At 45.0% G+C, this 13255-nt stretch overlaps 1 protein-coding gene across 5 annotated transcripts in view; it reads left to right on the forward strand.

The window, feature by feature from the left end:
- The first annotated feature begins 2686 nt into the window (after window positions 1-2686).
- The window catches only part of LOC134342406 (WD repeat-containing protein 26), a 159314-nt gene continuing 148745 nt past the window's right edge, over window positions 2687-13255 (forward strand). For all 5 annotated transcript variants that reach the window (XR_010017017.1, XM_063040494.1, XM_063040495.1 and 2 more), the window contains exons 1-3: window positions 2687-2984; window positions 4604-4703; window positions 4786-4842. Coding sequence is in view for 4 of the 5 variants with exons in the window: in XM_063040494.1 (XP_062896564.1) it covers window positions 2692-2984; window positions 4604-4703; window positions 4786-4842 (450 nt within the window). In the remaining variant the exon portion in view is untranslated. The remainder of the gene's footprint in view (window positions 2985-4603; window positions 4704-4785; window positions 4843-13255) is intronic.

The following is a 13255-nucleotide window of genomic DNA, read 5'->3' on the forward strand; positions in this document are numbered from 1 at the left end:
CTCAATCCCTCGACCCTCCATTCACTGCTGACATCTCAATCCCTCGACCCTCCATTCACTGCTGACATCTCAATCCCTCGACCCTCCATTCACTGCTGACATCTTAGTCCCTCAACCCTCCATTCATTAGCTGACATCTCAATCCCACGACCCTACATTCACTGGCTGACATCTCAATCCCGCGACCTGTCATGGTCCGGATCAGGGTCCCTTTAAATTTACTTTGTTTATGTTACGATCCAGACCGTTGACTCCCTGTTTTCCTTTGGTTCCCTGTTTTCCCGTGTCCCTCGGCTTTGGTGATTGGAGGCAATTTACTCTCGACTGAACCGGTAGTTTATAGTCTCTGGCTTTCAGCCATTCGGCGCAACAGCGTCTGCAAAAGTCACCAAAGGTACGGCGTGCCAACGTCATCTGGCCAGAGCAAGCCTTGTCTCTGCCCGAAGCGAGTGCTGGTAATTCGCCTTTCCTCACCAGTGCAACCCTGTCAAGTTACCTCACCAAAGCGAGCCTGCAGTTTCCTCACCGAGGTGGGTCTGTCAGTTAACCCGCCAGAGGGAATCAAGAACCGCTGTCTACTGTTCCTGAGCCGAGTCGAGAGCTCGCCTCTACCCAGAGGCTCCAAGTCAAGTCCTGGCTCCAGGGGCATTCAAGTACCAAGTCAAGTCCTGTCCCTGGCGGCATCCAAGTCCCGAGTCAAGTCCCAGTCCTGGCAGCCTCCAAGTCCTGGGTCAAGTCCCAGTCCTGGCGGCATCCAAGTTCCAAGTCAAGTCCTGTCCCTGGCGGCATCCAAGTCCCGAGTCAAGTCCCAGTCCTGGCAGCCTCCAAGTCCTGGGTCAAGTCCCAGTCCTGGCAGCCTCCAAGTCCTGGGTCAAGTCCTGGGTCAAGTCCCGTCCCCGGCGGCATCCAAGTCCCGAGTCAAGTCCCGGCCCTGCCGGCATCCAAGTCCCGAGTCAAGTCCCGTCCCTGGCGGCATCCAAGTTCCTAGTCAAGTCCTGGTCCTGGTGGCATCCAAGTCCCGAGTCAAGTCCCTGCCCTGGCGGCCTCCAAGTCCCGAGTCAAGTCCTGGCCCTGGCGGTCTGTGATTCCTGTCCTACCCCCCCACCGTCTGAATCCCTTCTCTGTCCCTCTCGCCTCTAGCCCTCGACTGCAGCCCTCGCCTACACATCGGTCTAGTTCTATCGCCAGAGCTAGATAGGTACTGTCTGGGGTTCTTTCGTGTTGGTCTTGTCTTGTCCTCGCCTCCGTGGGGTAAGTCAGGCCGTCTTGCTGTTGCCCCGCAGGGGGTCATGTCTTGTCGTGTCTTGTCCTCGCCTCCGTGGGGTAAGTCAGGCCGTCTTGTCGTTGCCCCATGGGGGGTCATGTCTTGTCCTCGCCGCCGTGGGATAAGTCAGGCTGTCTTGCCGTTGCCCCGCGGGGGGTCATGAGTCCCGGTCCTATGTCCTGTACCCAAGGAGTTCTGTGTATGCGTCCCTGTTTCCATGTACCTGCTGTCCCGAGACCAAGGCTCTGGTTTTCCATGTTCCTCCTCTCCCTAGCCCATGTCATGTCCATGCCTGGTTCTGGGGTCCTTGCCCAGTCTCGGGCTCGGAGTCCATACCCTAGCCTCTTCATGTCTCCTCTAGTTCTGGGATCCTGTTCTGAGTCCTAGCCCAGACCCTTGTCCCAGCCTAGTGGTAGTCGTGAGTCCTTGTCCAGTTCGCTATTCCTGCTTCTGCTTTGCTCTCCGGGTATCAAACAATAACCTCAATTTACTTAACTTCACAAGCTGTGTCTTGCATTTGGGTCCACCCTTGCTCCCAATGCCCCGCCATTGTGACACAACCCTCCATTCACTGGCTGACGTCCAACCTTTTTCCCTCAGCTCGGTTTACAACTTCTTCACACGGGCACGGAGTTGCGTCGAAAGCCGGCGTGATGACGTCACAGAGGCGGGGCTCCCCTTTCCCCGCCCCCTCGCCCGGCGGAAGTGTGGAAACATCCGGTTTGTTCAGTTGTTGTGAGGCGGATTCCATCAGGCTGTGGGTTTGGTTTGTGTTCGGGAACATCGGCGGCAACGAAAACAAAAGCGTTACGGCAGGCGAGAGGAACAGGAGGTGGTGGGGTGTAGGGAGTAATGTCTCTGTGACAAAGGCGCTCCACTGAACGGACGACCATCACTACGGATTGAGCTCGCGAGGGGGGAGGGGGCAGCGCGAGCAGCCGGCGCGGTCATTCCCAGTGGCGCCCATCGCCGCCAGGGAGCAGTGAGGGAAACCCCGCGGCCGGGCGACCGTTGGCGATCGGCGGGCGCGGAACCTTCCGGAACTTTCCGTCTTCTACCCCGGGGCCGGGCGGCGCTGTCAGGAGCCCCGCCCCTCCCCAAGGGGGAGGAGGCGGCGGAGGCCCCCGACTACCGGACAAGGCATTGGCTGACACACCGCAGTGCACCGAGCCACCACGGCGGCTGCTGCGGCCGAGCACACGACGTTCACTCTGGCCTCCTCCTCCTCTTCCTCCGACTCGGAGAGCGGCGGAGTGTCTCCGCCCCCGCGGAAGAGGCAGCGAGCGACGACGGCGGCGGAGGGCGAGGGTGGTCCCGGGGCGGCCCACTGCGGAGCTCGACTAGGCCCCAGCAACCCTCCAGGTAACTTAGGCGGCCTCCTGGGCCTTGGAGGAGGAGGCGGCTCCGGGCGCCCGGTTCCCGGCGTCATGCAGGCCAATGGGAACCAAGGCGGCGCGGCGGCCGTGGCGGCGCAGAACGGGGACGTAATTGGCCAGGCCGGGCCCGGGGAGGAAGCGGCTGGGTCCTACAGTATCACCTCCTCGGCCGCTCACTCCAACGGACTGCCCTCTTCCTCCACCGCCGCCGTCGTTCACCTAGTGTCCGGTCCCGGCGGTGTCAGCCCTGACCAAGCGACGTACAAGAAGAAGAAGCGCTTGTCCCAGGTTGACGAGGATGTGATCCGCCTGATTGGACAGCACCTGCATAGCCTGGGGCTGAAGTGAGTGTAACTCCGACCTTGGGCTGCCATGTCCGGGGTCCCGGGATCCGCTGGAGGGTGGGCGCTGCTCCATGTTTTAAAACTGTCAAAAACTAAACCAACGATAACGTGCGGGCCCATTGTGTCTGTGCTGCTCAAAGAGGGGCTGCCCAGCCTTTCTAGCCATCCAGCCTCAGCCATCCCAAATATATCATTGTGCTTCGTTTGTTACTATCACAGTCAAACATGCACATACATTACAAGATGGGGGCAAACATTCTCTCAGACAGACACCTGCCTTGGAGTCTACTCATTGCTTTAAATCTGTGCTCCTAGCTGAGTAAAGTAGGTCTTTCCTCATTTCATGTATTTCACTTGAGTCACCCTGCTGCATTGGTTCCTAGGAAAGTAACTTCAAGCCTTTACAAGGTAACTAGGATTTTCCAGACTTTAAATCTTTGTAAAATCCCTCAGTGCAACCATCCCCCAGCCCCAAGTGCAATATCTTTATTCTGACCATACCTGTACATAGTATTCATTTTTCTGGCCTAACAAGTAGTTCTTGTATACCTTGTTCTTGACTAATCAATGGGGCATTATGTGTCTTTTTAATCACTATGTGCTATTCTTCTACCTTTTAATCAGTGAGCAAACTTAGGGGTATCTCTTCCACACATCTTTTAATCTGTGTATTCCTTTGCCTTCTTGTACACATTCAAATTCATCATCTTGTGCTTCTCTGGATTTAATTCTATTTCATTGTTTTCTGCCATCTAATTCTTCTTGGTTTAAATATTTTCTCATGAACTTAAACCAATTTTTATATTGTCTTCAAATTTCCAACACTTAAATCTAATTCATTAATAAAAAGAAAGGTAGCTTGTACAGAATCTTATGGAACCCTACTGGCAGTAACTATGCAGTCACAAAACCACCTACGAATCATCTTTTTGCCCCAGAGCCAATTTTGGAGCCAATTTGCTACTGTCCCTTATTTTCAGCTGCCAGCCATTTGAAACCTTGTCAAAAGCCTGTAGAAACTCCAACTGTACAATAATCAAATAGAAATGCTTCTTTAGCTCAAATCTTGTAATTGTCTATATAGAAATAATTAAATTCTGAGATAATATTGATAAATAGCTAGTTTTAAGTGGTCCAAAATACATAACATTTTGATTAAGATGTTCCTTCCTGTTTCTGCATACTTGGTTTAGTCTGGAGCTTGGATTTCACAAAAGAACCAAATGATTGAAATTTGGATACAGGTTCCTGGGAAACATAGCTCCATGTGGTATCTTTGAGCCATATTTCAATATTTGGGGAAGATTGTCAGTGTTTTGTGATTTCCAAGTAATATACCTAATGATATTCAATTTCTACCTTTGGCTTTTTCATATTGTGCAGGTTGTGCACAAGTTGTACCTAAGTCTGTGCACACAAATTATACAGAACTTGCAGGGTTGACTAAGTCTCGACATGGATTTATTTTAAAATATATATTTCACATTTTGTTCTTGCAATCTTAAATGCTAAAATAATAATAGGAGCATGTGATTAAGTTGTCATCAGAACTATGTTCCAGATTTCCTTTACAGTACTGTCGTTGGGGTTCAAGGTTTGAAGTATTTCTCCTCTTATAGCCAAACGGTGGATCTTTTGATGCAGGAATCGGGCTGCTGCTTAGAGCATTCTTCTGCTACTAAGTTTCGCAATCACGTTATGGAGGGAGAATGGGAAAAGGTAACGTTCAATCAGCTGTCTAGGCACAGGTTCTTTGTCTGGTGTGCATTGGGCTGCACTAATCAGTGTTTTTTGTTAACAGGCCGAAAACGATCTTAATGAATTGAAGTCTTTGGTGCACTCACCTCATGTGATTGTGGTAAGGAACAATAAAAGTTGCAGAGTGAGATGTTTGTTTCATTTTGCTTTTTTGGGGAATTCATGATGCTGAACATGTCAGGATGATAGGCCAGTGGTTGAATGAAGTGTTCAGCAGAGGAATATGTGTATCTTGATTATGTTTGTTGTGGGGATATAATTTATGTAGCATTAGGGATAGAAAGCCTTGTATTTGTGTTGGATTAGCAGTGAGGACAAAAAATGATCAGATGCTTGTCTGTTCCAGCTGATTCATTTGTTTTTGCAGAGGTCTAGTGTTTCCGGTCCAGTTGGGGAGGGGTGGATTGAGAGAACAGGAAATATGTTAACCTTTTCAGGGCTTTGGTAGTAAGAACTACAGTGATACGGATTCTAGAAGCTTCCATCTATGCTGTCAGATATCTGAGCTTTACAGTGTTAGCATTTTATAGTTTAACTATGGAAGTATTAAGTGCTCAATGTTTAGTTCAGTAGTCGAAATATCCAACAACACTAGTATTATGTTCTTGCGATCTTGGACTGCAGCTGAAGCAACTTGATCTGGAGCTAAACTGCTTGTTATGATACTGGTATTCAGAGGAAGTCAATGTGGTCTAGAATTTGTATGAAAAATGGTGTTTGGACTTGTATAAACTTATAAAGTATACTGAATAAGTAATATTCTACACTAACTTTGCAGTTTAAGTGTGTTACTTACTGTGAAGTGTGTAGTAAAAGTCCATGGATGGTTCTCAAATTGTAGTAGAACAAAGACATCAATACATTCGGAAGGAAATTTGGAAGACAAATAACAACTGGTTACACAACAATAAAGGTGTAGATGTGGATTTTATGCCTTTCTACTTTAAAAAGAACATTTTGATTTATTGAGACTTGTTAATTAGCATTGTTTTGCTTGTAATCAAGCTAATCGAGATGGTTATTACTGACGGTGAAATATACTGTACTCTTCTGTTGGACGTGCCATTCAACACAAGTTGCCACTGCTGCTGGGTTGGAAATAGACATTCTGTAGAAATAGTAACGAGAGTGGAAATATACAAAATCGGAGTAAGACTAGACCAAATAGCCTTTGTGCTTTGCTGTTCAGTAAGACAGTAGCTGGTGAACCTTCATACTTCTGCTATTTTGCTGTATGCCCTAATGCTTTCATGTTGAGAAATCCATCTATGGTCACTAGTCTCTGAAGAAATCTATTCTCATCTCAGTTCTTAATGTCTTGCTCCAGATCGTAAGACAGGACATTCCTTAACCTCCCCACCTCCAAGCTTGCTAGGAGGGGAAAACATCCTCCTTGCATCCAGTCCATTTACGACCATAAAATATAGGAGCAGAATTAGGCCATTTAGACATCGTCTCCATCCTGTCTGAATTTGTTATAGTGAGATTCACTATGATTGTTCTTTTCTCCTAAATCTTGAAAGTGTGGTTTTGGAACTTTAACTACTGATCTGCCGCATACAGAATGTTTTAAAAGATCACTGCTCTTGTGAAAATATTAATTTGCAAGCTTGAATTGTCATCCTTCTCTCACAATCCCTTTTCATTATTTGTGACTCTTTTCTCTTGAGTAGGAGATTGTGGATTTGTCATACTCAGGCGATATTGACATGTTCCTAACATACTTCAGAGAAATGAGCTTATGACACCCATTGCTTCAAGACTGAGGATCTAGCTTGTAGATGCATTGTTTTGATGAAGCCCCATCTACTCATGATTATAAAGTAATTATTTGAGAATATCTCATCAATGTTTCTGTGATTTTGATGTGAGCAAGTTTGCAATTGTGCTTCACTGCGGATGTAAAGGTGATGAACTGCCTTATGGATATTCCTACATAGGAACAATTTTCAATAATATTAAATTCCAAAGTCCAACGTACTTGCATGTGTTCTGCCTGTGAATGGCAGAACTAGTTTCCTCTTTATCACTTTCAATATTTGTTCTTTCATAATAATCTTGCTTGCTTTTGATGTAATTCAATTTCAATATTTTGGTGTTTTGGGGGTTTTTTTTTATATACATTTTCCAAGTTGCAGGCAAAATCAACTTACAGACATCAGTAATACCAGGGGATGGTCTACAGTCATTTCAAGTGTTTCACTGACAGAGTTATTTTCTGATAAGCTCTCTTGTGGTAAGTACTGTGTAAATGCAAATTCATTATTTGTAGCTAAAACAAAGCTGACTATAGTGCTTTAATCATAGCTCCAGTGACCCATTGTCAGATTTCCAGTACCTACAGTATTTTTACTTTTATTTGCATTGGTGCGGGCCTAGAAATCCAAAAGCCTGGACTAACAATCCAGAGATCAGAGTTGAAATTCCAAAATTGCAACTAGGAAATTTAAATGAATTTGATCTGGAATTTAAAAAATAACACTGGATGTCATAAAATGCATTTAAAGTCCCCCGGGAAGGAAATCTACGATTTCTCTGTGAATGCAGAACTGCCAGTGTAGTTAAATCATTATAGTTATAGTCATAGTCATACTTTATTGATCCCAGCGGGAAATTGGTTTTCGTTACAGTTGCACCATAAATAATAAATAGTAATAGAACCATAAATAGTAATATGTAAATTATGCCAGCAAATTATGAAATAAGTCCAGGACCAGCCTATCGGCACAGGGTGTCTGACCCTTCAAGGGAGGAGTTGTAAAGTTTGATGGCCACAGGCAGGAATGACTTCCTATGACGCTCTGTGCTGCATCTTGGAGGAATGAGTCTCTGGCTGAATGTACTCCTGTGCCCACCCAGTACATTATGTAGTGGGTGGGAGACGTTGACCAAGATGGCATGCAACTTAGACAGCATCCTCTTTTCAGACACCACCGTGAGAGAGTCCAGTTCCATCCCCACAACATCACTGGCCTTACGAATAAGTTTGTTGATTCTATTGGTGCCTGCTGCCCCAGCACACAACAGCAAACATGATAGCACTGGCCACCACAGACTCGTAGAACATCCTCAGCATCGTCTGGCAGATGTTCAGTCTCCTCAGGAAATAGAGACGGCTTCTTGTAGACAGCCTCAGTGTTCTTTGACCAGTCCAGTTTATTGTCAATTCGTATCCCCAGGTATTTGTAATCCTCCACCATGTCCACACTGACCCCTGGATGGAAACAGGGGTCACTGGTACGTTAGCTCTCCTCAGGTCAACCACCAGCTCCTTAGTCTTTTTCACATTAAGCTGCAGATAATTCTGCTCACACCATGTGACAAAGTTTCCTACCGTAGCCCTGTACTCAGCCTCATCTCCCTTGCTGATGCATCCAACTATGGCAGAGTCTTCAGAAAACTTCTGAAGACGACAAGACTCTGTGCAGTAGTTGAAGTCGGAGGTGTAAATGGTGAAGAGAAAGGGAGACAAGACAGTCCCCTGTGGAGCCCCAGTGCTGCTGATCACTCTGTCGGACACACAGTGTTGCAAGCACACGTACTGTGGTCTGCCAGTCAGGTAATCAAGAATCCATGACACCAGGGGAGCATTCACCTGCATCGCTGTCAGCTTCTCCCCCAGCAGAGCAGGGCGGATGGTGTTGAACGCACTGGAGAAGTCAAAAAACATGACCCTCACAGTGCTCGCTGGCTTGTCCAGATGGGCGTAGACACGGTTCAGCAGGTAGAGGATGGCATCCTCAACTCCTAGTCGGGGCTGGTAGGCGAACTGGAAGGGATCTAAGTGTGGCCTGACCATAGGCCGGAGCAGCTCCAGAACAAGTCTCTCCAGGGTCTTCATGATGTGGGAGGTCAATGCCACCGGTCTGTAGTCATTGAGGCCGCTGGGGCGCAGCGTCTTCAAGACAGGACGTCTTCCACAGCACAGGAACCCTCTGGAGACTCAGGCTCAGGTTGAATACATGGCGAAGTACTCCACATAGCTGAGGGGCACAGGCTTTGAGCACCCTGGTACAGACACCATCCGGTCCTGCAGCCTTGCTTGGGTTGAGACGTTTCAGCTGTCTTCTCACCTGTTCAGCCGTGAAGCCCACCGTGGTGGTTTTGTGTGGGGGAGAGGTATAGTCATGAGAGCAGGGTGGGGGACTGTGAGGAGGGGTAGGAGGGGAGAGTGGAATATGTGTTGATTGGGGGCCAACAACAGATGGCTCATGTGGGGGATGGGCAGGGGCCACAATGTCAAATCTGTTAAAGAACAGGTTAAGTTCATTGGCCCTGTCCACACTGCCCTCAGCTCCTCTGTTGCTAGTTTTCCGGAACCCAGTGATGGTCCTCATCCCCCTCCAGACCTCTCTCATGTTGTTCTGCTGGAGTTTCCACTCAAGCTTCCTCCTGTACCTGTCTTTAGCCCCCCTGATCCTGGCTTCAGGTCCCTCTTTATTGCCCTCAGTTCCTCCCTATTTCCATCTCTAAAAGCTGTTATCTTTTGAAATGTCCTAGCATTGAGATACAATGAATAAAACTGGTTGGATTATCATGCATCAATCTTCTATAGAACCTAGAGTAGAAAAGTCACTGAGTTCAGTCAGCCTAGCACAGATGTGTGTGACTTGTATCTGAGGTCATGCAAAAGCCTGGCAAGTCATACATGCAGATTGTATCTAATAAATAATGCTCCAGACATAATCCTTGGGTACTGGCAGGATGAAACCAGCAATGCTAGTGTACAGTTGGAAAAGAGTAATGTTGAATTCACACTTCAAACTTGTGGCATCAGGTCAGGTATGAGCAAGGAAGCCTAATTAACACTTGTACATTCTTCCTTCTGAGGAATTAGTTCTCTTTTCTTTTGGGGGGGGGAACCTGCAAAAACATAGAGTTTCTGTGCCTTGTGTTACTGACGTCAGTGTATCATGAAGAGTTGTTTGACGGCACCAGCACTGACTAGGCTATTGGTCTGGAAGGATGTATTTGCAAATTGTGTTTGTGCATAAATTTCTTGATTTCACCAATCAATGTGGCATTGATGGGATTGGTTGTAGTAACCACTGCGATCTTGTCTTCACAAGGAAGGTACGTTATAGCACTGTGCTGGTAATAATGGAATGGACTGAAAGTAGATGTAGTAGATCCATACTGGGTGTCTACAATGTGCTCTGGGACTGAAATGAATGGCAGTGGAAAAAGTGAATCAATCTGTAACATTAGAATAAAAGCAAAATGGAAACATTCCAGAGGTCAAGCAGTGTCAGGAAGAAGTAGTAAAGCTAATTTCAAAATAATGCCTTTCATTAGAATTGGGAAAGAGAAAATTTAGTCTTAAGTGTCAGAGGCTGAGTGAGTGGATGAGACAAAAAGACTATCTGTGGTAGGGTGAGGATGCACTTGCTGTGGGATAACTGTTGGTAACAAGTTGAGGCTAATTACATGTAATTCATTGCCATTGATATCAAGTCAGGACCAATCCTGGTTTGCATTCTAAGACAACACCTGACTTGGCTGATAATGACATGCCAACCTGGGGAAGCTGCATGCGTGTTTATGAAATGGAGAAGTTGAGACTGAAATGCTGTGTATAGTTTTCCTCTCCTTATCTAAAAAATAATGTATTTGTCATGGTTCAGTATGCATTAGGCTGATTTCAATGAATGCTGGATTTGCTGTATTAGGAGAGAGAAAGTCGATTGTGTTCCCTAGAGTTTAGAAGTATGAAATGAGTTTTCAAAGACATTTGAAAGTTCTTAAAGGACATGGTAGACTAGATAAGGGAGAATATTGCCCTTGACTGAGAAATTACTATTTACATAATCAATGAGAAAAGGTGATCGAGGAAAATATTAAATCAAAAACTACAGCATATAAAATGGCAAAAACTAAAGAGCTAAGAAGGGAGAAAATTGATTCAGAGTAAACTAGCAAGTGATAAAGCCAACAGCGAGAGCTTCAGCGGATATATAAAAAAAGGAAAAGGGCTGCTAAGCTGTGTGCAGACCCCTTGGAGAGCAAGACTGAGGGATTATTAATTAACAGGAAACAAATAACAGATAATTTAAGCCAATGCTTTGTATCTCTTGTCACAGTGGGAAAATGCTGCAAAAATTCCAAAGATAAAGGGATGGCCCAGTTTCAAAAGGAAAACAAGTTTGTAATAATGTCCATCTCACAAGATAAAGTGTTGGAAAGAGCTGATGGCAGTAAGGGCAAGTAAGTTGTCAGGATCTCATGGTCAGCACCTAAACATTTTAAAATAAGTGGCTGTAGAAGTATTGGTTGAAGTTGTTCAAAAGTCAGTTCCTGCAGGACACTAGAGGGTGGGAAAACTGCACATATTTGATTAAGGAGGGATGGAGACAAAAAGCAGGAAACTGCATGTCAGTACTATTTGTGTTTGGGAAGATTCTGTAGTCTATAGTCAAAGAAGAGTTGAGGGACTGCAGCCTGTGGATGTAGTGTATTATGATTTCCAGAAGGCATTTGTTAAGGTGCACCAGCCTTGCTCATGGCATGAAATAAAAGTTCACGGTTTTGCGAGAAGAATTAAATGTCACCTAGGACACAGCTGGAAAAAATGGGTCTTTTTCAGAATGGAAGGATGTAATTAGTGTAGTTTTGAAGGCAACGGTGTGTAAATTATTGAAAGGCTATGGTGCCGTAAGGACGTTTGCACTCTGCAAAGGATATAGGGTTGGGGGAAATAACAAATGGATTTTATTCCAGGCAAGTGTGAGACAATGGATTGGTATTAGGAATCAGAAGTCAGTCTAAGACTACACATGAGTAGAGTGAAGAGAGATCTAGATGTTCTTGTGTATAAAATACAAAATGTAACAGGTTGCCACAAGTAGTTAAATTGGTAAATGTATACTTTCCCTCGTTGCTAGAGGTTGGAGTTTAAAAATACAATTAATTCCTGAGAAGAGTACTGCAGGAGTGTAGAATGAGTGATCTTATTGAGACATCTTAAGGGATATAATTTTCAATTAGTGAGAAAGTCTTGAATGCAAGGACATATTACAGGGTAAGAGAGGATTATGCATATAATAGATTGGTGTGTAGGAATTTCTTCGTGCAGAAACTAGTGAATCTCAGTTTCTTAACCCTAGATGGTAAGAGGTTAGGTCTGGATAGGAGCTTCCAACAAAGATAAAATGCCTTTTGTAAGTAATGGGCAAGCTATTCAGGAATGTGGTGAGGAAAATGTTCTTAATACAAAGAACCTACCCTGAATGTCTATACAGGCTCAGTTACTGTGTTCAGTCAAAACAGACTGATAGCGTTCTGGGTATTAAATGAATTAAGAGATACAGCAATGGTATTGAGGTTGGAGGAAAAACATGATTCTGTTGCCTGATGGTCTTTCCTTCTTCTCCCCCCCCCCCATTTATTATCATTTATTATATAATCGTTATTTTTGGTACCCGTCTTTTACCATGAATCTTCATTCTCTATACCACCAGTTTTTATCCAATTTTTGAAGGACTTTTTCAGCTGGATGAATGAAAGATGACATGAGTAAGACTTTCTTTTACTATCAAATGGTTATGTTTTAGGATACATGACAAGCATTGATTCAAATTTGGAGTTGAAAAGGGAGTTGGAATTGTGGTGCAGAGGTTGGTGCTGCTGCTTCATAGCACATGTTTGCTTCTTACCATGGTTGCTGTTCATGTGGGGTTTGCACATTCATCCTGTGGCTATGGGTTTCCTTTCACATTCCAAAGTTGCAAAGTAAATTGGTAACTGGAACATAATGGCAGAAAGAATTAAGAGTTTTTGGCATATATGAGGGAGAATAATTTGAAGCAGTACAGGGAAGTAAGATTAACATGATTTCTGTCCTGGCAGCCAGCATGGATCCAATGGGCCAAAAGCTTCCTAAGGAAAAAATTATTTGTAGAACTATGGAGAGAGAATGAAAAAGTAGTCTTGTTCCTGTCTAGTATGTATGGATTAATTGAGCTTAATGACCTATGCTGATATGGAAGAGGAAGTCATCGATGAAGCAACTGAAAATGATTGTACCTAGTGAATTACATTTGGGGTTGTCACCCTCCTTCTGTCATCACCTCTCACATAATCCCACTCTGTTCCATCTTCATTGTGGGGCACTAGGACTTTCATTAGATAGGCAGAGGTACCTGACAGGGCCAGTGGGCATTTTTTTTGAAGTGCTGAGCTGCTTTCACCATTGCTTCTGTGTTTTGGTGTATGGACACTAAGTTTTGACTAGTGTCCCAAGCAATCCCCCACCCTAAATGGTAGTGGATTTATAAGAGTTGGTGGATATGTCACATTTGTTATAGCAGATTTTAGAATGGATTATTTCCTTGGATGTCTGTCCTTCAGATTGCTGAGTGTAACTGGGGTGCCGGTGATGAGAATTTGACAAGGGATGGACATTGTCTTGGGTTTACTTATGCTTATAGTGTATTTAGTGGATTTTATAGTGGTAGCATTGGTGACATCTAGTCATAGAATACTACAGCACAAGGATCCTTTGGCCCATCTAGTCC

The sequence above is a fragment of the Mobula hypostoma genome, chromosome 2 (genome assembly GCF_963921235.1).
Source record: "Mobula hypostoma chromosome 2, sMobHyp1.1, whole genome shotgun sequence".
In the NCBI taxonomy this organism is placed as follows: domain Eukaryota; kingdom Metazoa; phylum Chordata; class Chondrichthyes; order Myliobatiformes; family Myliobatidae; genus Mobula; species Mobula hypostoma.